We start from the raw sequence: 21772 nt of genomic DNA, 5'->3' as shown, positions 1-21772 counted from the left end.
ATGCAAGAATAAGTATTTGATTTGAAGAGCGGAGAAGAGGTAAAATTTTAATAGAAAACAGATGAGAACAGTGAAATAGAGGTATATCGACTTAATGGGCATTAGCTGTAGGAGCATTTTGAGGACTCTCTCATCGTTAACTACTTATCTTTTTCTGAAAGTTTTCGCTTCTTCTCAGTCTCAATGACTCTGTTCACTTCCTCTGCAACGTTGTAGGCATATGCATTTTTCACCCAGGGGATGGTTGGAAAATGACCTGCGGCCCCAAAACGGCGGTGGTTAGTCAATCAATCAATTAACTGGTTATCATTGTTTCATACAGGACACAGAGGGGGGGGAGTCCATCATCTGTTCCATTAAGCTTTCTGGAACGTACCAAAGATGAAAAGCATCAGATACAACATCCATTCTTCAACGATGCTCAGATCCCTTTTTTTGCTTTCCATCCGCTTCGCCTTCGACAGTATGTCTTTGACCCGTGGCTGGCGCATTTCCATATATTTCTCCGAGGCGCGCGAAATGGCGTCGGCTTCCGTCGCATCCCCGGATACTGGAGACTCGCCATGATATATCTGTCCCAAATAGTGCGCCAAGAACATAGAGAAACACTCGACATCCTCCAGTGCCTGCGATGTCCCCTGTCCCGATGTCGGGGGTAAGGTATGTGCGGCGTCCCCGATCAGCACGACGCCGTCGCGCTGCCACGTCGGCAATTCAGGGGTTGTTCAGACGGGGTACATCGTTTCAACCCGAACGTTATCGATAATCTTCTTGATCACAGGGCTCTGCAAGTTGCCATGCCGCTTCTGTAGATCTTTCCGGACGGCTTCACTGTCGATAGTTTTGGGGTTGGGACATTCGTCAATCGCATATGTAGACCACCACAGGATGGTTTCGCCTGGTGGCATTTTCCCCTGTGGGATGTGTCGGTTGGGTTCCTCGGGACTGGTGTCTGCGGGCGCATAGCCAAAGAACCCATTTCTGCCAAACGTAATGGTCATTGCCCCTGCTTCGACGTGTTCGTGGACGTCGGCCAGGGGTACGAAACCGCCTATACCGACCAGGCCTCTGCAGTATAATTTGTCAGATAGGCCATATCAAAGATATCAATACAATGAGGTTCTGGACAAAACCCACTCATAACAAGCGGGGTACGAATCTTCCCCCGCACCAGGAAAGAGGGCTCTCTTCGTTGCGCTCTTCAGGCCATCCACGCCAATTACAAGGTCTACCTCGACATCCGCACTTCCATCCTCAAACTTGATGAGATTCCTCCCAGTTGCATTTGCTATAACCTCCGAAACGCGTTTAGTCACAATTATGCCATCTGGAATGCGACGCCGTAGAGTCCTCCAGATCGCATATCTGCTCATGGAAACAGAGTTTATCTCCGGATCAGACCCGCCACGCGTGGACATCCGCATTAATGTGCAGCCATATGAGTTCATAAACTTCATGGTACAATAGGGGTACCCAGCCCGCACGACATCGTGGAAGAGCTCCTCGTCGAGACGCTCGAGGACCTTGAGTCCAGTGGGACCCACGCCAAGGGACCCCCCCCCCCCCACGACTAAGGAAGCGGAGTGGGTTTCTTCCTGCGGATGAGGGGAGTCAAAGTCTCTGGGTGTTTCGTAGGCTTCGTAGATGATAAACTGATGGTCTTGGGCAGGAGACGGAGGCTTTGGGAGGCGCTTTTTCAAGGAGAGGTATGCGGCGCAACCTCCAATTCCCGCGCCGATGATGGCGATTTCCATTGTTGGTGGTGGTGGGGAAGTAAGTAACGGATTAGTAGTTTAAGTGTATAAACTATGTGTATAGGTGTGTCTTTGGAAAAAGCATATGTTGTGTTGTAAGGTGGGGGGGGATGTCTGAATTTGGCTGGTGGTTTATATAGATGTTGAAATTCCATATTGGCTCTTTTTATTTTGCTGTCTTGGAGTGATAAAATGATTATATAATCTGAGTGTGTTAATGTTCAGGATGTCAGATTTATGTATACTTGATGTTACACACTGCTGTTGCTTTCTTTGGTCATGTATAAATGGTGAAATGGTGTTTGATATTGGTTAAATCACTTTTTTATGCTTGAACACGAAGGATTCCTTAGATGATTCGTTTCTCCAAGCCCAACTGCATCCCTATATGGAGTGATGAGAATCCAAACCACGAAGATCTTCTTTTCACGAAATTGATTTGATGAATAGGTAGTTTTCATCTTCCTCCGCGTTCACTAGGCTTTAAAAAGAAAAAGGTGTCTTTGGGACGGGTTGAGGAGATATCTCGAGAAATCTCCAAATTGAAGTGGAAATGCACTTAAACATCACCAGGAAATTAAGTAAATTGGAGGCGAGGATGGAAGATTTTGCTCTCAAGGAAGGTATTTGTTATTTCCTTCACAAGCGGGACATCGAGAGGGATGAGTTGAGGAAGATAGTATTTACTCTCTATTAGTTCAGAATTTGCCGCTCTCTACCTCCTAACGATGTGGCCAGCTTGGCCAGGGAGATATCAACGCGAGCCAAAGTACCAACCGACATTCTCTTGATGACGAACCCACGATCTTCTATTAAATACTACATTCGCAAGGGTAACAGAAAGGCTGCTAAGCTTTCGCAGAGAAGAGACTCCGAGAATCAGAACATATAAAATCCGTTCGGCCAAACACAAACGGGACGGTTGCGCCAGCATACCCAGTCATCTTCAGAAAGATATGAGGCGGTTTCCCCCAAACACACCTGCAACCCGCTGCCGAACCACTTCGAACCTCATGAAAGCACACGACTCACTTTCTAGGTGGTTGAAGAGTGCAGCCACGGTTGAAACTCTTTTCCACACTTAGATTTTACATTAGGGCAGTGGTAAATATTCTGCTTGTGGACAGGCGAATTGACATGTTGATTTAGCGCCCTCATCGAGGCGAACACTCTGTGGCAGATGTAACATTCCCAGCCGTAGCCGTTGAATGCGCTGTCAGTGGCTAGGTATTCGACCGTTTTTTCGCGGTGCCATTCGATCTGTTTATTGGCAATGAATCCATGTGGATCACGTTCGCTAATGGCGCGGAAGATGGTTTCCCGATTGAGACTTCGGGCATGAGGACAGGCACCCCGTTCGAGGTGATGGGCGATGCCGGTGGCAGAGGAGCAGATGCCGCAGCAGGGGCAGGAGACAGTGGCTGGGCGGTGGATTTTGGAGCCAAGGTGCTACAGGCATGCTTTTATCATTATTTGACCATTTCGAAGGGTCGTTTAGAGAGAGAGAGAGAGATGTCGAGAAATCTAACCATCCGAAGATTATTCTCGTTTTGGAATCGCTGGCGACAGCTTGTGCAGTAATGCTTGTAGTGACCAAGTTGGCTCATGTGCTGATCTGCTTCCTGCTCCGTATGGAACATGGCTGAGCACTCCTCACAAGGGATCTTCGGTTTCCAGTGTCTAACGGCATTCTTATGCTGGATTGCTGCACGTTGGGAGTTGAATATTTTTGGACAGGACTCGCAGCCATAGCGTGGCGGCCAGTGATTTTTGTCATCCATGTGCTGCCGGAGAGCATGCTCGCTATAGAAGTTGCGAATGCAGGTAAGGCATTCATACATTTTTGAAGAGAGAGACGAATGAATGAACGTATTGGCCGGACAGATTGTCTTCCTGTGGGTGGGGTGAGTTGCACACACGAGAGGGAGTGGGAGGGCTAAAAAGAGAGGTCTTTAATCAGAGAGTGTATTCTCTGACAGTTAACTATCGTTTTTGTGTTCATGCCAGAGAGTGTGGAAGCAGTGAAGGCAGCAGATGGCTGGTATATAAAATATTGAGTGGAAGAAGAACTGATGAAGTCAAACCACTCTACGGAGTACACTAGTTAACTGTTGATCAGCTGGGTGTTGGGGTGATTTAGTTAATTCACTCCGTATGCACCAAAATGTGCAAATTTAATGTCAAAATATCATCAGCCTTAGCGAATTCCAGAAGTATTTGTTCTCGCCAAGGTGATTCAGTGTCCCAGTATATATATAAACGCGGTTCAATGCCTTGTAAAACTTAGAGAGCAGCATGCGAATGACATTCTCTTTTACCACACATACTCTCATACTTAGCTGTGGCGCTGCACTGTAGCAGCATGTGATTCTCCGGGGGATGGCATTCGGGTGCTCTGGAAGGGTGTATACAGTCAGATTTGATTCTGTGATTCTGCTTGTAAGGTCGAATCATACGCTAATCTGATCAAATTCAATTAGATTCAAATGAGCAATTCAGTTGTATAAATGCAGTAAAACCTCTCTCATATGCATGATAAATTCTGCATGGTAATTCTGTGGGACTCACTGAATAGTATGCACTCTTGTCAATTAATATTCATCAAAAGTGTGTGAAAAACAATCGAGAGGACAATGATTTTCAAAAATGTGAAAAAGATAACAACAACAGGCTGGCTACCAATGTTGCTTAGAAAACTCTAGCTGGTCAAAAAAGCGACCCAGAGAACTTTTTTCTGACGCTTGCGCTCTTTGCCATATGATGATGATGATGGGAAGTGATCTCGGGAAGATAACTAACTACAAAGCGAAAATGATGGTTAGAAAATGAAAAACAAAAAAACTAGTTACCGGATTGCCTTCTGCACCTACAAATCATCCCAGTCGAGCCTTCATCTACCCTGTTCCTTGACATATGAAATTCACTAATTCTCCAAGTTACTTATAACAGCTGCCAGTTTTGATTTCCGGATTAATTTCACGACTGTGAACAAACCTCGAGTTCTGTATTTGCAAAATATCGCCTGCAATTTCTACCGGTGCCTAGGAAGCTCAACGAAATATACTCCGCGGATCTAAAATATAAGAGATGAAGAGCTTCAATTACGATGCAACGACAATTTCGATGAAGGGTCGGCAAACCACGGCGAGCGGCATTTAGTTGGGAAAGAATTGAGGCCAGCCAAAAATAGAGTCTTCAACCCACGAACAATGCCAAAACTCACAGATAGCTAAAAGTCTATGAAGTGGGTATAAAAATGGCAGCAGTTGAAGCCATTAAACCAGCTAGCCCATCCATAGACAATGCTTGTGGCAATTCCAAATAAGGCCATCTTAGAAACTGCACACTTTAGAACAAAATCTGCCTAGCGACAGCAATACCGCTGCAATACTCTTGCTACAACTGCCAATCTTCCGTCTTAATAGGAGGTCTCGCTATCTGTGTATACTTTAAGTAGTTAGGATGCCGCTCGGAATATATCTGTACGACAGGCCCAGCAATTAATATTACATTTCGTCCATTCTGATATAGCTGTGGGCAAACATTGAGGGACGAGGCGCGGCAGCATAACTTACCAAACAGCTTTCCTTGCGACAGCTACAACCAAAGGAATAAAATTTGCATCACAACTGCGAGTTAGCCTCAGTAGGTATTGACTGTTGAACACCTTCAACACATACGCCATTGAGAGATGCAACACAGCTTCCCTCTTTTTCTTTCCCGGATGCGGCGGAGTGGAACAAGAATCCCCCTGTTGGAATTGGGCTGGTACTCAATCTCAATGGCGGATCGGCTGCATCTCATCCATGGTTTATATAGCGAATGCGCACCTCCAAAAAAAAAAAAAAAGATAAAATCAAATTATAAAATAGAAAGAAAAAAAAAATAAGAAGAAAAAAACTGTCAGATAGCTATTGGTTGAACGAAATATTTCAACAATGGGCAATTGCCATGTACTTCGGGGAATCTGTGGAGAACGAGTGAAGAAATATCATATCATGTCAATGATTGTGGTTCTTCCCAAGGGTCAGGCAGGGACTTTCAATTCCTAACTCCACAACACGGCAGCTCAATGTGTTAAGCTCCTTCATTCATTTCTTTTCTAGTAGAGGAAGTGTCAACAGTTCGCTCGTGACGATCTTAGGCCGCATAACATCATGGAGAAGCCAGAAAAAAGGGGCAGAGCTAATGCTGTTCCTGGGAATTATTGACTGGGGAGGATAGTGACTTCTACCCTGAGTCTGACGGATGATGAAGACTGTTAACTCTACATCATGGGGAAAATCTCTGCATTCCAATTCTGGTCCACTGACTTGTTTATCCGCTCTCGGAATTCATGTTCAGAACTCTTAGCTTCGGATTTATTTCACAACTTTAGTCAAACGGTCACTATTGGCATTGGCGGCTTCAATGGAATTAATGTGACAAGAAACACAGAAGAATCAACGAGCAACGGAAAGCTGGGATCATCATGGCGCTAATCCTATAGAAGTATAGAGACTAGTGATGTTATGCTATGCCTGCAGTTTGTCTATTCATATCCTTTGTTGTTGTTGTTGTTGATGATGATGATGATAACAGAGACTGGTTGACAAGAGTGATATACAAAACTTCAGCTACACAATCACTCTTCAGCCCTTGCAGCCCCAGGTTGCAGTGGCTAAAGTTCTTTTTATTATAGGGGTTAAAAAAGACCTACACAATCAGACACTGGCGAGTTTGTTGCAAACGTATGTTCACTACAGCTCGCTCGGTCTCGTCGGTTCGAAGTGATAAGGGATCTTTGAATGACTAGCAGCCTTAAAACGCCCACACATTGGCCACGACTGGGACGCAATGCGTCCTTGAATAGTGTGCTTTAGTAGAAGATATTTGAAGGGTCGTGCATATATCCTTCACCAGTCCGCTGAACATCTCCATAGAATCAGACTTTTGAAAGGAGAACCATTGGAATAAGCAGTTGTATCTTGGAGAGAGATATGTGGATTGTTAGGGGGCACCGAGAGAACACCGTGTGTCCTGCTTGTTTTGAAGGAGATGTAACATCCAACAGGGCGCGAAAAGTTCTCCAGGGACAACCAAACGGGGGACAAATCCCAGCCGAAATCGGATGTCCGGAATCTCTGGGGACTCCGGGGTTCCGATTCCACACCAAATCCCGTCCAACAAATAAAGTGGGGAGCGCACACCAGTGGCGCTCAAGCTAAGTTATGTAGTTAGTCAGTTGGAGAGCTCTGGCTGAAATGAAGCTTGGGTAACTGTTATGAATGTTCGACGGACAGTGTTCGGCCAAAATGTGGGGATTCTCTTTTAGTGTCTCGAAAGCATAACAGACTCCATACCATAATGCAAAAGCAATAGTTGGTGGCCAGAAATGAGAGAGGGATTAAAGGGGCAGAAGGGTCTAATGACTCGACTCGAAGTATCCTCGGTACGTTGCATCTTGCCCCTGAGTGCAAGTCTACACCGTTGGATGAACGTTGAGAACATTGAACTATGAACTAGCTAAGAAGTCTGTGTTAGGGTATCCAGATCACGGGGGCAATGCCAATTGCACAGGTCCAACGAATCATCAATTTTTTCACCCAATATCAAATCCAGTTTGCAACTAAGGCATAAAGGCTCACAGCTAATAAATCATATCAAGAACGGAATAACTCCATGGTGACAGCTTTAGTTTTGGGGTTCGACTTTAGCCACCCCGGATTATGCTATTTTTCCCCGTCTCGGATCCTAACCCCTCCCTCACCCGCTTTATTGATCGGAACGAACCCCCATCATTGAACAGCCCGAGTTGACCAGTGGCGTGGGCGCGATGGATCTCTAAAGCAGGCTAGCCAAAAGTCTAATACATCCCACTCAACTCGCTACTGAGATCCTTGGATTATTAAAATAATGTCTCTGGGTCTACCCTGAGTTCCTGAATCGAAAAATGATTGGTCCTGAGGGGGGGAGTTCCGCATCATTTCACCCTAAAGAGGGATTTTGATGGCGGACAACTTTTTATGCCTTCCAACCAGAGAGTGATTGGAATCTAGGGCTGAAATGGCAGCCCCCCTGAACCTAATAAACAATGTTGCGTGGCAGGGTGGGTGACGCTTTTCCATACCAGAGCATCTCGATCTCGAAACTGCAGCTCGAAGTCTAGGACTGGGATCCGCCCAACGAAGGCACTGTCATGATTGCGGAGGTGGTTCGTCCCACCGTTGGCCACCCGACCCGCCACAATTCCATCCAACGTAGCCGCTGGAACTCCCAAGTGGTTAGTTCTCTGAGCAAAGCTGTCAAAAGAAAATAGCTCGTGAATAGCCATCGACAAAGTCATGTCAGGCTGGATGATATGTTCCATGATCGCGAAAATCGGACCGGTGGTTAGGGCATACGGGGATTGATAGAAATCTGCCATGTGTTATTTCCTTTGCCCTGGGAAAAAGACGTTATCTGGCCGTTTCGATATATAAAGCTCTGTTCAACGTACTTCGCAAGTTGTGCCCAACCCATCCAAGCCCCCCACAAAATGAACATCAGGACATAAATTACAAATCCAGGCGGATTCACTGGTAAACCCAACCTCTTAAAAAGAAGGTTTCTTGTCAGGTATGTGTTGTACAAATAATCATGTATGTATACAGAACACAGTGCAGGCACAAAGACACACAAATGATTGCCCAATGGAACTTCGGTCACCAACCGAGTTGCTTCGGCCTTTTAAGCTTGGCATAACTGCAGAGCGTTTTCAAACCTAATTACTAGCGCCGAACTTGAGAAAAACGGCTGGCGCCTCTCGGCCGTGAAAATAATGCCTGCGCATTAATTATTACTCACTCGGCTCTCGGCATTTTTCCCACGTCGTTGGTTGATTGTGGCTCCTCTGGCCAGACGATTTATATGGAACCTCACTGAAATACGCATTAGGAGGCCTGCATTTATCAGGGAAGAAATTTGCACAAGACAATAAACTCTGCTCCTTTGAGGTGTCACATATTATTATTTTAACGGACTCATTTCATATGATAAGAGTCTTGCTGTCATCGAATGTTTGGACCTGCCAGGAATGCCCACACCATGACAATGCACCCGTTTTTCGCCGGGATTGAAGTTCGGCAACAAGACCTTGCCCTTGGCAGAAATACTGAAGTCAGCCTTAGCGCACAGCGGACCACTAACCGGTTAAAGTAAAGCAGGGTTAATTATACGGGTTTGGGTCGGCAGCCGGTAGTTTTTCTGTGGAGTTGACCTCATCTTCCGCTTGATGATTGGCGGTTCAGCTCCTTTGTTCTGGGTTACCTGGCATTCGAGCATATTCTGGTGCATACCTAAGAAGTCTAGCTCAGGGTGGTGGTCTTCAAGCATGTTCCGTTTCGTCATTTTGAGCAATTCCGCTTTATTTACGAGCTTCGCATTTTGCGAATGCTCCAGGAATTTTTTGCCATCTAGTTCCCCCCCCCCCCCCCCCCCATAACTCCAGAACAAGATCCCCACAATCCACATCCTGAAACCCAAAGACCTATATGGGGGAGTCAACTATGGCAAAACTCCCAACCAGACCCTGGATCTTGGGTGTTGAAATAACAAAAATTCTACATAAGAGCTCAGTTCCCTCCTGTCTACCCTTTCCCGACTATTTTGGCCATCTCCGCTTTTTGAGCAATTTTTTATGATACGCTCTCTCTACACTTGGTGTTTGAATTCGGGAGCAGTTTCGTTAAATAAATTATCCTTTTTGTTTGACTTACTGTTATGTTATAATTCTGATGAAAATTTTTTTTTCTTAATTTCAATCACTTGAACCTCCGCTACCCTCTGGATCAGTATCTGAACACAGCTTCTATAATCATTCTCCATGGCATCTGTCGAGAGAACGCAGCCGCAGCCGCCGCAGCCGCCGCAGCCGCTGAATAAGCGGAAAGTGGTTTCCGCCGGCCTTCAAAACATATCTCGTCCGGTGAAAAGACGAGCATCAAAGGCCTGTTGTTGTTGCAGGGCGCGAAAGGTCCGATGTGATGTGGTGGAAAATGGTTCTCCGTGTACGAATTGCAGATTGGATGAGGTGCAGTGCGTGGTCACGGAAAGCAAACGTAAAAAGTCAGTCCACCTTTATTACAAAAGTTTTGTGCATTTGAATTAAGCTTATTGAAATTGGCGTTCAGAAGATCCCGGGCTGAAGGGGAGGTTTCAAACCACTCGTCAACACGTTCTACAGACGGACTGGATGATTCCCGGTTTCCTTTTTCCCGTAAAGGCGATCCTATCAGCTCAGTGATTGCTGATCCTCTAGCTCCATTGTCGCCATCCCAAGTATCAGTGGATTTAGAGCATGGACACCATGTTCCTCACCTTCTCTGTTCGTCTTCCATACCTTTGTGGATACCCAGCCTATGCTTTACTGATAACTTGTAGATCAGACTCAAGGCAATCGGATCAATCACGAAGACCGTTGGCGTAGAATGTCAAATATTTCAACGTTTCCAACAACTCACTCCCTGTGCAAGATGACTACGGCAGTGCAACAGTTGATTGACGCCGATTTTGGAGCTCGTCATTCTCCTAAACCTACGCCACCTACCCAGCGGCCGAAAGGCTGGTTGCCCAATTTTATCAGCCCTTTGCCAGCCAAGTTCCAGTCAGACGATATCGCGTACCTAGAAGCCAAAGGGGCGCTGACAATTCCGCCTCAGGGGCTCCGTAATGAGCTTATGAAAAGTTACTTGCAGTTTGTTCATCCATATATGCCTCTGCTAGAATTAGACGATTTCCTACGGACTATGGCATGCGATGATGGATCTCGTCGAATGAGTCTCCTTCTTTTTCAGGCTACTATGTTTGCCGGAACTGCGTTCATTTCTATGAAGCATCTTATGGCTATAGGATATGAATCAAGAAAGGACGCACGGAAAGCGTTCTTTCAAAGAGCTAGAGTATGGCGAAAACTTGACCTTGTTTGGGAATGCACAACTTTTACTGACTTGTGCTGAAACTCGTAGGTTCTCTATGATTTCGATTACGAAGTTGATCGAATATCCCTGGTCCAATCTCTTTTGTTGATGACTCACTGGTATGAGATGCCTGATGATCAAAAAGATACTTGGCATTGGATGGGTGTGAGTTTGTCACTTGCGCATACCATTGGTCTCCACCGGGACCCATCTACCTCATCTATGGACCCGCAACGGCAAAAACTCTGGAAACGAGTTTGGTGGAGTACCTACACTCGTGACAGGCTTATTGCCCTTGGAATGAGGCGACCCACGCGGATTAGGGATGAAGATTACGATGTCCCTCTGCTCACATTGGAGGATTTTGATATCAAGCCACTGTCCCCCGAGGCGCTCCAAATTGTGGGTGATTGCGAGTTGACACATAATACAGATCAACAAAGACAACTCGCCACAATGTTTGTTGAAAAATCCAAACTATGTCTTTGCATCAGCCATGTTCTCAGTGCACAGTATTCAATTCTTGGACACAAGTTTGGAGGAACAACAGAAACTACCATGATGTTGGTGCCGAAAAAGGCCTCGACAGCCAAGTGCGAAGTCCAGAAATGCGACCATGAGCTGGAAACTTGGCTGGCTGATCTCCCAGAGACAGCCAGGTATCAAGATTCGTCATCATCCAGGTTTTCAAAAGGCGAAGAAGTTCTTCATGTCCATCGAGCATTATTGAAGATGATATACCTCACTACATCCAGTGCATTGCACCGTCCGCAGGTGCTTCCTGCTTCCTCATTTCCCACGGTTGAAATTCGGCTCCAGGATTCGTCGCGCTCGAAAGTTCGCCATGCCGCCGTTGAAATTACTAATATTGCTCGGAACTTGCATACAATGGACCTAACCCGCTACCTTCCGACAACTGGAGTAACCGCTCTTCTGCCAGCCGTTATAATTCACCTCCTTGACATTAAATCCAGTGACTTGAATATTCGAACCGCCAGTTTGCACCGCTTTTATCAGTGTATGCAGATCTTGCAAAGACTGAGAGAAATTTATGCCTCTGCGGACTTTGCAACATCTTTCCTCGAAGCCGCCGTTCGCAAAGCTGGAATTCAGATCTCTCTGCAGATCCCTCAAGAACGGCCAGAATCACCAAGCACACTTCATTTCTCAGCTAGACGTCCCAACACTCTGACACCGCCCCCAGAGAGCTTGCCCGACAAACTTCCTGATCTTACATATTCTCCAATTGCCTCTGGTGTCCCGTTTAACCAGACAGAGCGACCGGATCTTCTCTACATTTCGACTCCTCCCCAATCCGTTGGTAGCGAAAACGGAAACACGAACAACATCCACCATGATCTATTTTCTGACGAAATCCAAATTCCCGGCTCTGGCGACTCTGACGCAAGTCTTACAGAGTTCATGCATCTTGCCCATGATGCAGATATCAATCAGAACGACCTCGATGCCCTGATCAATTTCGATGACGCCGGTGCTAACCTTTTCGCTGACGAAGACGCAGCTGAAAGCATTGACATTACCATTACTAGCATGTCGAACGACAACAATCACAGATTCAACCTAGATACCATGGATTGGATGAAAGACTTCAACACAGTGAACAGCACCATTGGGACGGATAATAAAGTGCAGATTAGCTCTAATCTTGATTTGAAACTTTTCAGCGCAGATGACAATCGCGGAGATCACATGAATCCGTCTGGCGACAATTCGAAGTTTGATTTTCCAGAGAATGCTGATGTGAAGGCTACGAGCCTAGGAGCTACAGTTGATTCCTAACCGTCACAGTCCAGCAGCGCATTTAGCATCCCTGTGGATAAAGACGTCAGGGTCTCAATTTGCCCGTGTGTCTTTCCCTGGTTAAGCTATACGCTTTCCCCCCCCTTCTGATCAAAGGATATCAAATCCAGAGTGGGGCGTTAATTCTATTGGCTGCGGCCAGAAATTTTGGCGTTGTCTTCAATATTTTCTTGTTTTAAAAAAAGCCTGGTACCATAAATCCCAAAGATTCCTAAATGCATTATTGTCCCTAATCTCACATGTTAAGGGGTTTTCCCCGTAGATGGCTATGGGCAATGCTGCCTTCTCAGCCGAATATCTTGCTCTTTTCCTGTCTTGACCAGGATTGATGCACGGATTCACACCTCTCTAGAGCATATTGGACAGTATGTTAATGCATATGTTTCGGTCTCTCACATTGCACTGAGACAAAATTCGTGACCGTTCAAGTTCACGAGCAAAAGATAAAGGTGGACGCTATCTAGCTACCCTCTGTCCAGCAATAACAATTCTTCGAATTTCCGAAGACTTTCTAAACCTCTGCTTTGTTGCTCCACGCCCTCCCGAAAATAATGTTCACAATACTTTCCCTGTTGCATCGGCAATCGTATTCATATCATTATGTCGCATGTGTTTCGACCAGAAGTCCCATTGACGTAGTTGGTTTATGCTCCATTCAGTCCCAGTGGCGCTGAATTGGTTAATCCTGGATTCCTGGCTATTCTGCAAGGGGTCTATGCTTCCCCTTATCTTTTTTTACTTTGGAGTCACCACTTAGTCCCCCTAAGGGCCAGTTGGTGATAATAGTTGCTAAATTCTACATCCATTCATAAAGGATAGAAAAGAATCCTCTGGGGATGTCTCATCTCCGCAACCTCAAGATGTTATCTGCATGTCAACCCAGGGAAAGGACGGCGAGTTAACTTAGCTCTGGTGGAAATATTCCTCTTTCTGATGGGAAGTGGGAGAAAGGTTTGAGGTAGTTAGTCATGAAGATTTGGCATACATCCTTATTCTGCGCTGGGATATGTTATATATGTCAATGTCAACATGTCAATGTACCGCCTCTATATTTGCTGCGTGTTGAATTAACAACTAACTTCTGCAGCATGGTTTCTGATAATAAAGAGGATTGGGAATATAGAAGCCATTGTCAATTGACATTTCTCATGTGAGCTGAACCACACCAGCTTGATATTCGATCGTTGAAGTCTCTGCCCGTTAGAATTTCACCTGAGTCTATCGCGGATACGAAGGCTTTCTGGATACTGAAAAAGTCGCGATGCTCACTTTGTGAACCTGATTTAATTCTCCCTATACGCAAGCAGCATTTCCTTATTCATACCCGCGTCACTCACATTTGACAGCACTTGGCTGTTGGGATACAAGCATCCTGAGAAGGTATAAATAGATGAGCCCCCCAACACTGCCGTCAATTGGTTTGGAGAGAAGTTACCGATTTCCTTCTCTTCACGGAGCGAAATCCTTCAATCTAGAGTTCGAAGTTCCTTTTGAGCGCGAGGCTCAAACTGCAGTTGACAATTTTTTGCTTTTATTGGCAACACGTCGCAGGTTTGGTTTACCGCCGCAAGCCAGTAGTTAACTTCTCGGGGAAGACATCACCGGCTCCGATTTTTGCGTCTCATATAGCTATAGGAAACGCCTGCTGTTTTGGTGACATAGATTGGACTACTAATTTCAGCTGATAATATGACAGCTGAGTCTCGAGACCCAAAAAGCTGAACTGTAGCTATACGAGACTGTGGTGACCCATGTCCGGGTGGCGGCGATCATCTTCATTAGCTATAGGAATCTGATACGATAAACACCGCAAAAAACAAGGAGGCCAAAACCTGACCTGAAAAAGACCGCCCACCTCCTCCTTCCGATAGTCAGGCAGGGTACATGGACGTGAAAGTTTAGTTGTCACTGTTGCACTTCAACACTTGTTTCTTTCATCCTTTCTTTCTTTCTTTCCCTCGCCTCAAGGTTCATCCAAGATTGCGTTTACTGCGTGCTGATGGAGTTCCTGGCGCTCATCGCAGCCGGAATGGTGGGGAGGTTCTGTTCGCATCTGGGTGGTGGTGGTTTCGCCTGGATTGACAGCCTATGCAGGGGGGGCCATAACACCATTGCATCAGAGCTGGGCCCGATGCTGTCTACCAACGCACATTTTTATTTTCCAGGTTCGGATGACTTCACCCAGGCTACCGCGCGCTGGTCATCGCTGAATGCACCCAGTGTCACCGTCGTTGTGGATGTGGCAACTGAGAATGATGTGGTGGAAACTGTAAGGGAGGCCCTATCAAATCGGCCCTCGGTGGGGGTGACACAATGCTAATTCCACCAGGTCAAATACGCCAATGCACACAATGCCCCTTTTCTGACGTACAGCACGGGTCACGGTTCAATATCTAGTCTTAAGGCTGTTCAGGGTGGTATATTGATCAGGTTGACTCGGTTGAACTCTGTGTCCATTGCAGATGATGGCGACACGGCTACCTTTGGCGGTGGAGTTAGATCCAAGCAAGTTACTGATGCTCTCTGGGCTAAAGGAAAGCAGACAGGTTCGTAGAACTAAAGGAATCCGAAGATGGAGTGCGTCTTGCTGTCTTGTTAATTGACCAACCTGTGGATAGTGACTGGAATCTGTGAATGTGTTTCTATGCTGGGCCCAGGGCTAGGTGGTGGACATGGGATCTTGCAAGGACGACACGGTCTCATTGCGGATCAGTTTGTCTCACTCAAGATGGTTCTTGCGGATGGCAGCTTGGCCACAATTCATCAGAAATCGGATCTATGGTGGGCCATGAAGGGGGCGGGTCACAACTTCGGCATCGTCACATCGGTCACGTCGAAAATCTACGATATTCAAAAGGAAGGCCAGTGGTCCTATCAATCGTTCATTTTTGCGCATGACAAAGTAGAGGGCGTTTATCAAGCAATTAACGATAATTTATTGAAAGATGGAACTCAGCCGGTAGATCTAATTCACTTCTCACTTTTCTTGAACAAACCGGAAGTTGACTCAGACCATGTAAACCCCCCTCTTCCAGCATATCACCCGCAGGATATCGACAACATGTGATTGACTTTTGACAGGCTGTCGTTTTATTATTTATATTCCGGGAGGGGGTGGAGGCCATTGAAGCCAAGTATGCAGACTCATTCTCCCGAATCGATCCCATCGTGACCACAAGCGGAAAAGGGACATATAAAGACATCTCTAGATGGGTTGGCAACACCAACAACTCACCAGCCTGCCAAAAGATTGGGCTGGCCAATACCTTTTTTTCACTGTATTTGCAAAAGTATAATACAACAGCACAACGCGCAGCCTTTGACCTCTTCTCACGGGTTACCCGGGAGAATCCGGCCTTTAATAAGTCCGTAGCCCTCTTTCAAGGCTACACTGTCCAAGGAGTACAGGCAATTCCATCTGAATCTACAGCGTTTCCTTACCGGGATGCGAATCTGCTAGTCTCCGTGATCACCGGATATGAACCTGCTGGCGCCAAACGGGATGCGGAGGCGCATGCTTACGGCGAACGCATGCGCCAGATTTGGTTCGAAGGCAGTGGGCAGGAGAAAGTAGTAAAGGTGTACGTCAACTCCGCTTTTGGAGCAGAGGACCCGCAGAGCTGGTATGGATATGAACCATGGCGGCTGGAGAGGTTGCGGAAATTGAAGGACAAATATGATCCGGATCGTCGTTTCAACTTTTATGCGCCATTCACGAAGGATTAAAGTCTAAAAACCGGCTGGATGGGTGAATTGGCGCTTGCCATGGTGACAAGTATTGGGCTTGTTGGTTGAACGAGCTGATCTAGACAAAGTATGATTAAATATCATATGATTCCGCGAGATCCCCCTTGTATACATGGGTACAGTAATCTCTCATAGCCAAGCGTGAGGTCGGGGCGCTGGCGGCAGGCTCTAGATCTCTGAAGTACCTATCACACCAGTTATAGTTAGCTCTAGCGCTGGAGCCAATGGTTATCCCTAACTAATTAATAGAGCTGATAAGCACCTAAATCTCAGTCCTCGCTGGAAAGGGTCAAGTCCTCTGAGCTCCATACCGTTTCTCTCCAGCTCCCTTTTCGTCAAGAATCCAATCCGGGAGAAAAACAAGCTTCCCGTGCGTAAAGTCTTGTTAGAGTTGGTTAAAAATAACCTATTTTGGCACCTCGTAAATTTTCCATGAAATCAGCCGAGAGATCCATGAGGGGAGGGATGCTCCATCATGTTCCCTTCCATTGAATCAATCAACACGATTCGTCCACAGAATATACGATCTTGAATTCCACCCGCAAGACAACGTCCCTTATGTTGCTCCAACGGGCTCAACATGCACGTATTCCTCCAGCTAACTTTTGCCAGGGCCCTTGTTATTTCCCAAGGCTGATTGATTTTTCCGCTGGCGTTCGGCGCGTGCGCAAAAAAAGCAACGCTGGCTGCGGGCGTAGAACATTCTGAAGATTAAACGAAGATGGCCATTGCAAGGTGGACATCGACAACGGCACAGTAATAGACTGTTACGTCCTAGCCTGGCTGAACAACAACGGGTCGAACTTCTGAATGGATAATCGACCAATTCTCAGTCGGCCAATTGGGTTAACTAATGGTAGCAGTGCCATTCATTGCAACGCCGTTCACTAATTGAACAGTCTTGCGTCTAGCGAGTTACCTCTCGAGAAGCTGCAGTGACTATGCGTGTGTGCCTCCCGATATATCCGGCACCGTTTGCAACTTTCGCGGGCTCAAAGAAATGAACGGAATTTTTCGAGTGGTGATATATTACCATAACACACATGAATCGATATTGCTTTGCGTTGTTGATTCTTCATGATTTTAGAATCCAAGCCGCAATTTTTCCTTCGATTTGCTGAAGAGGAGGGCCGCAAACGCAAATGGCTTCTGCTAGCCAGTTACACAGTGTCATCTCTCTGAGCAATTGCAGAACCCAACAGCATTTCATCCGCACATACTTCTTGTTCCACAGGAAACCTTACTTCCTCCTCGTCAGCCTTTCGAGGCAGGCAACCGCAATTTGGCAGTGGCAGTGAGAAGGAAATGGCGTTGAAATTCCGGTGAGACTCAGAATACGAGGTAGTCTGCGTAGAGATAGCTACCCGCTGCCGAACAAGTAGGACCGAATATACGAAAAAGTCGTGCATATCAGTGATACCACAACTTGAGCACCAGTGTACACCACGCTCTCCTTAAAGTCAGTATTCAGCGCGCTGTTTCCGACCATGGGTAGTGAGGTTTTGATCGGCCTCTACCATGATCTAGTTAAGGGCTGTTAGCAGGGCATTGATGGGTTATCCTTTGGGAATATCTGCCAAACAGACTGGAGAATCCCTCGTCGCCGCTGATGGGTGTGGTTTCCAGTACTTTCATGGGAATAACTTCAGCGTATTATTCGCCAAAATACACCAATGACTCCTCCTTATCAATGTTAAATATATCCTCCCACGGACATGAAAGTGGATGCGCATTCTTAGGTATCCTTTTTCTCCTTCGCCGCTCCACCCCGCTCCACCCCCGTATGTTTCCACCCACCCAGTATATGAAAGAGGAAGCGCCTATTGCAGCGTGGAATACGGGGCCAGTCCCTCCCGCTGTCCCACTCGTTCCCCCAGAGGCGTAACCTGCAAACGTTGTAGCCATGGGAATCTATAGACAGTTACGTTACTGAACACTGCCCGCGGTGGAATCAAATCAGAAGCACATGGAACCAATTTACATTGTAATTTGAGACTAAAAAGAGAGCAAAAAATAGCGCAAACGAACCAGGAAACCCACAGCAGTAAAACTATATACTATTCCCCTTGTTTCTATCTCTCATCATCTTCTAAGCCCAATACTTTGGTGTGTAAAATGCCGGGCCTGCGCTTTTCTCTCCTTCCTCGACCACTACATCCTCTCTCTCGCTTCTTATCCAGTCGCTATCAACTCTCATACCCACGTAAAACGGAAGGGAAATAAAGTTATGAACCACAACGAATCCATTCAGAAATATAAACAAGGCCAGTAGATCGTATCATATAAAGGGGGGGGGGGGGAAACCATTAAGAAAACCTCGGGGTAACATCATGAAAAACAAAAAATAAATAAATAAATAAATAAAAGGGAAAAAAAGAGAAGTGTCTCAAAAGAGGGACACCTATTACAGGAGCCGCCAAATTAAATTTTTTAAAAAAAGGGGTTGAAGAAAAGGAAGAAAAAGAAGAGTGAAGACTCATTAATAGACACAAGAAAAAAAATTATTGAAGCAAGTCAATCGACACTGTTAAACAGGAGGAGTATATAAAACGAGTTTCAACCACAGCACTCAAATCGCCGCAAAAGAAGGCAGGCCACTACCCCTACTGCCTTCAATGTTATAGCTCCCATTCCTCGTACTTCTCACCACCATCGCAAAAAAGATGTCGGCTATAAACCAACGTCCATCCACCTCCCATCACCTCACCATAGTAATCACTACGAAATCTCTCAACCGCTCAACAAAACGATTAAGCGAACTCGAATCACACCTCCTTCACAACCCCAGTGGCACGAGCACCCGACAGCCCATGATCCTCCAACATAGACGTTGGCGCAACGTCCTCGATCGTCTCGTCGGAGAACTTGATATCCTCCGCCAGATTGACGGTGTCTTTGATCTTGAACAGGATGACGGGGAGTGCGATGATGATGGAGCCGCAGAGTAGGCCCCAGTTGATGGCGAAGCTGGCCATGAAGGAGACCTTCTTGTCGTCGATTCTGGTTGGTTGGGTTAGTATTTATATTAGTAGGTGGGGTGCGGGGGAGGAAGAAAACTTACTGCCAGGTAACGGCACCACCGGCGGATTGGAGACCCTTGTAAAAGCCAGCAAAGTTGGCTAGTTTACGGCTGTTGTTGGTGAGGGCGCCCATGAACCTGGATTTTGTAGTGTTAGATATACGTCTTTCCAAAACTGAAGTAAGAAAATCCAAAAAAAAAATGAAAATGAAAATGAAAATGAAAGGGGGTGGGGGGCTATTACCAGTACACACAGGTCTGATAGGCGGCATCGTAAAAGCCATAGAAGATATACATGAACATGCCACCAACATATTCCTTATTTTTCCAGTCGATACGTGGCGAGTCCTTGGGTGCAGTTTGCTCTCGGGTATAGCCGCGTTGCCAGGCATATCCACCACCCCAGATAGCCATAGTGATGAAGAAGAGAAGACCAAGACCAAGGCGAGCACGCGTAGTGCGGCGCAGCGACCTCATATCGAGCATGTAGCCAAATGCACCGGCACCGGCCATCTGGGCGAGATAGTAGAGGCAGCTGTTCAGCGCGCGGGTGCGGATGTTGAACTTGGCGCTGTTGACGTTGTTGAAGTGATATGTGTAGAACCAGTTGGAGGCAATGAACATGGGGAACAGCAAGACAATGTAGTAGTCTGTTCGGAGCACTTGCCAGAGACCCTTGAATTCGGAAAGCCAGGATGGGTTCTTCATGACAATGACTTGGGAGCCGTCTGAGCGGCGGATGTATTTGGCTTCCACGAGACCAATGCAGAGGACGAAGCCTGTGAACATGAGGACCATAAAGGCGATGTAGGTTGGATCGCCGACGGCTTTCCCTGAGATGTTGTTTAGGTTTTGGAAAAGGGGGACCTGGTAGGGGGTTAGTAGGTTTGAACTAAACTTACGTTATAATAATAATAATAATAATAATAATAAAAGTAAAAAATAAAAAAATAAAAAACTTTCTCCCCTGTTTAGATTGCAGATTGCAACTTACCAAACTGCCAATGACACCGCCCAGATTGAAGATGATCCAGAACCACGAGATGTATTTACCCTTCGACTTCTCTTCGGGGTAACTCATCATAACCGCTCCCTGAGCACACCACAGACAACCAGCACAGGCACCCAACAAGGCACCGCCAAAAGTCAAGAAGCCCAGATTACGGTTATGGTTATACGACAACATGGAGCCAACGTAGAGGAAGTAACCAAACCCACCAAAGAAGAGGGTAAAGCGCAGACCAATACGATTAGCGATGGAACCGGCGAAGAAACCGACAACGGCAAAGGTACTGTAGACAGCTGTGTTTCCCTGGTTGGCAGCGTGGGCATCCTGCTGGCCACCTCCACCCAAGCCGTTAAGCGCGTTGAACATACCAGGACACAAGAAGCAGACGAAGGAGACCAGGAGAAGCTGGGTAGCGGGAGAAGCATAGTAGGGCAGAGTCAGGGGGCCAAGCTTTATGCTCTTGTACATCCACGCTCGCCCAACTGGGTTGGCGTTGACCTGATTGGTGGCTTCTTCATCGATTGTTTTTTCCACATGGGGGTCTGCGGACTTTTCCCCGTGAAGCGACATGGTGAGGGAGTAGTCAGCGCTGTAGGGCTACGACTGATGCCAGGATGACTGGTGCCTATTTAGTCCTGGGAGTGTTAGTTTATCCAGTTATGGAGAAAGAAACGAATAGATATCTTTGTTCAAGTAGAGTGCAGGAGGGCAGGAGGATAAGTAGAATTATGGTGTGGAAGTGAGGGGTGGGGAGCGCCGGACTCCGTTGAGAGGTATGACGGATAGGAACACAAATAATAAACAAAACATATCAACTGCGGTAATAAATAAAAAGAAAAGAAAAGAAAACACGGCGTAAGATATAGACCTTTTGTGTTCTCTTTATGGTTTTCAGGTCCAGAGTGAATCTAGTGTAAGTGATGCGAATGACTTGCATACAAAGTGGGGAGATCTGTAATGGAGTATCCAGATATTGGCAGAGTGGAAAAGTACTGGTGTTGAAAAGGTGGAATATCAGCTGCGCAACAAAGCGCGGTAACCTCAAACGGTTAATTCAAGGTCAACCAAAGCAATGCACCGTATGCTGATCTTGGTGGATGTAAAAGATATTGGTTGATGTGAAATGCGGATGGTTGAAAAGATGCGTCGAGGTGTAGGAGTCAAACAGCACCGAAGAGACAGCCACAGCCACGAGAGCAATAGTAGTTAGTAGCTCGAAGGAAAACAGTTACCTACCCGATCAAAGCAGGAGATCGATCAACACACGCTCGACGGAACTGAACCGTTGTACAGTTAAGCAGTTGAAACTGTTGACAGATCCACCGGCACAATGATATAATGTGGGAGAAGACAGGAGGGTAATAAATAAGTACCCTGGACGACGCGGGATGATTTCTCCACACACCAGTAAGCTTTCGCCGCTGCAGCTAGGAATCCGGGGAATTAAATAAAGAAATGAAAAAGAAAAGAAAAAAGTCCAGCTCAC

At 46.3% G+C, this 21772-nt stretch overlaps 7 protein-coding genes across 7 annotated transcripts; 2 read left to right on the top strand and 5 right to left on the bottom strand.

The window, feature by feature from the left end:
* Nucleotides 1-140: 140 nt before the first annotated feature.
* On the bottom strand, nucleotides 141-1754 carry PADG_00415 (uncharacterized protein; the record flags this gene model as incomplete). Its single annotated transcript, XM_010757514.1, has 4 exons — nucleotides 141-256; nucleotides 377-698; nucleotides 732-1068; nucleotides 1138-1754. The coding sequence occupies 4 exons, from the start codon at nucleotides 1752-1754 to the stop codon at nucleotides 141-143; spliced, it is 1392 nt and encodes a 463-aa protein (XP_010755816.1).
* A 1035-nt stretch (nucleotides 1755-2789) lies between these two features.
* Nucleotides 2790-3595, bottom strand: PADG_00414 (uncharacterized protein; the record flags this gene model as incomplete). Its single annotated transcript, XM_010757513.1, has 2 exons — nucleotides 2790-3203; nucleotides 3284-3595. 2 exons carry the CDS (start codon nucleotides 3593-3595, stop codon nucleotides 2790-2792), a joined length of 726 nt encoding a protein of 241 aa, XP_010755815.1.
* A 4026-nt stretch (nucleotides 3596-7621) lies between these two features.
* PADG_11095 (uncharacterized protein) lies at nucleotides 7622-8160 on the bottom strand (the record flags this gene model as incomplete). The annotated part of the gene is made up of 2 exons (XM_010758394.1): nucleotides 7622-7726; nucleotides 7864-8160. 2 exons carry the CDS (start codon nucleotides 8158-8160, stop codon nucleotides 7622-7624), a joined length of 402 nt encoding a protein of 133 aa, XP_010756696.1.
* Nucleotides 8161-8760: 600 nt separating this feature from the next.
* Nucleotides 8761-9122, bottom strand: PADG_11094 (uncharacterized protein; the record flags this gene model as incomplete). Its single annotated transcript, XM_010758393.1, has 2 exons — nucleotides 8761-8873; nucleotides 8951-9122. 2 exons carry the CDS (start codon nucleotides 9120-9122, stop codon nucleotides 8761-8763), a joined length of 285 nt encoding a protein of 94 aa, XP_010756695.1.
* A 475-nt stretch (nucleotides 9123-9597) lies between these two features.
* On the top strand, nucleotides 9598-12490 carry PADG_00411 (uncharacterized protein; the record flags this gene model as incomplete). The annotated part of the gene is made up of 4 exons (XM_010758037.1): nucleotides 9598-9839; nucleotides 9905-10098; nucleotides 10155-10672; nucleotides 10739-12490. The coding sequence occupies 4 exons, from the start codon at nucleotides 9598-9600 to the stop codon at nucleotides 12488-12490; spliced, it is 2706 nt and encodes a 901-aa protein (XP_010756339.1).
* Nucleotides 12491-14510: 2020 nt separating this feature from the next.
* Nucleotides 14511-16237, top strand: PADG_00410 (uncharacterized protein; the record flags this gene model as incomplete). The annotated part of the gene is made up of 4 exons (XM_010757512.1): nucleotides 14511-14780; nucleotides 14841-15057; nucleotides 15130-15527; nucleotides 15593-16237. 4 exons carry the CDS (start codon nucleotides 14511-14513, stop codon nucleotides 16235-16237), a joined length of 1530 nt encoding a protein of 509 aa, XP_010755814.1.
* A 2786-nt stretch (nucleotides 16238-19023) lies between these two features.
* Nucleotides 19024-20856, bottom strand: PADG_00409 (uncharacterized protein; the record flags this gene model as incomplete). Its single annotated transcript, XM_010758036.1, has 4 exons — nucleotides 19024-19258; nucleotides 19320-19415; nucleotides 19522-20144; nucleotides 20272-20856. 4 exons carry the CDS (start codon nucleotides 20854-20856, stop codon nucleotides 19024-19026), a joined length of 1539 nt encoding a protein of 512 aa, XP_010756338.1.
* Nucleotides 20857-21772: the final 916 nt, after the last annotated feature.

Source organism: Paracoccidioides brasiliensis (assembly GCF_000150735.1).
Source record: "Paracoccidioides brasiliensis Pb18 unplaced genomic scaffold supercont2.1, whole genome shotgun sequence".
Lineage (NCBI taxonomy): Eukaryota > Fungi > Ascomycota > Eurotiomycetes > Onygenales > Ajellomycetaceae > Paracoccidioides > Paracoccidioides brasiliensis.
This window is presented reverse-complemented; position numbering and strand designations above follow the sequence as displayed.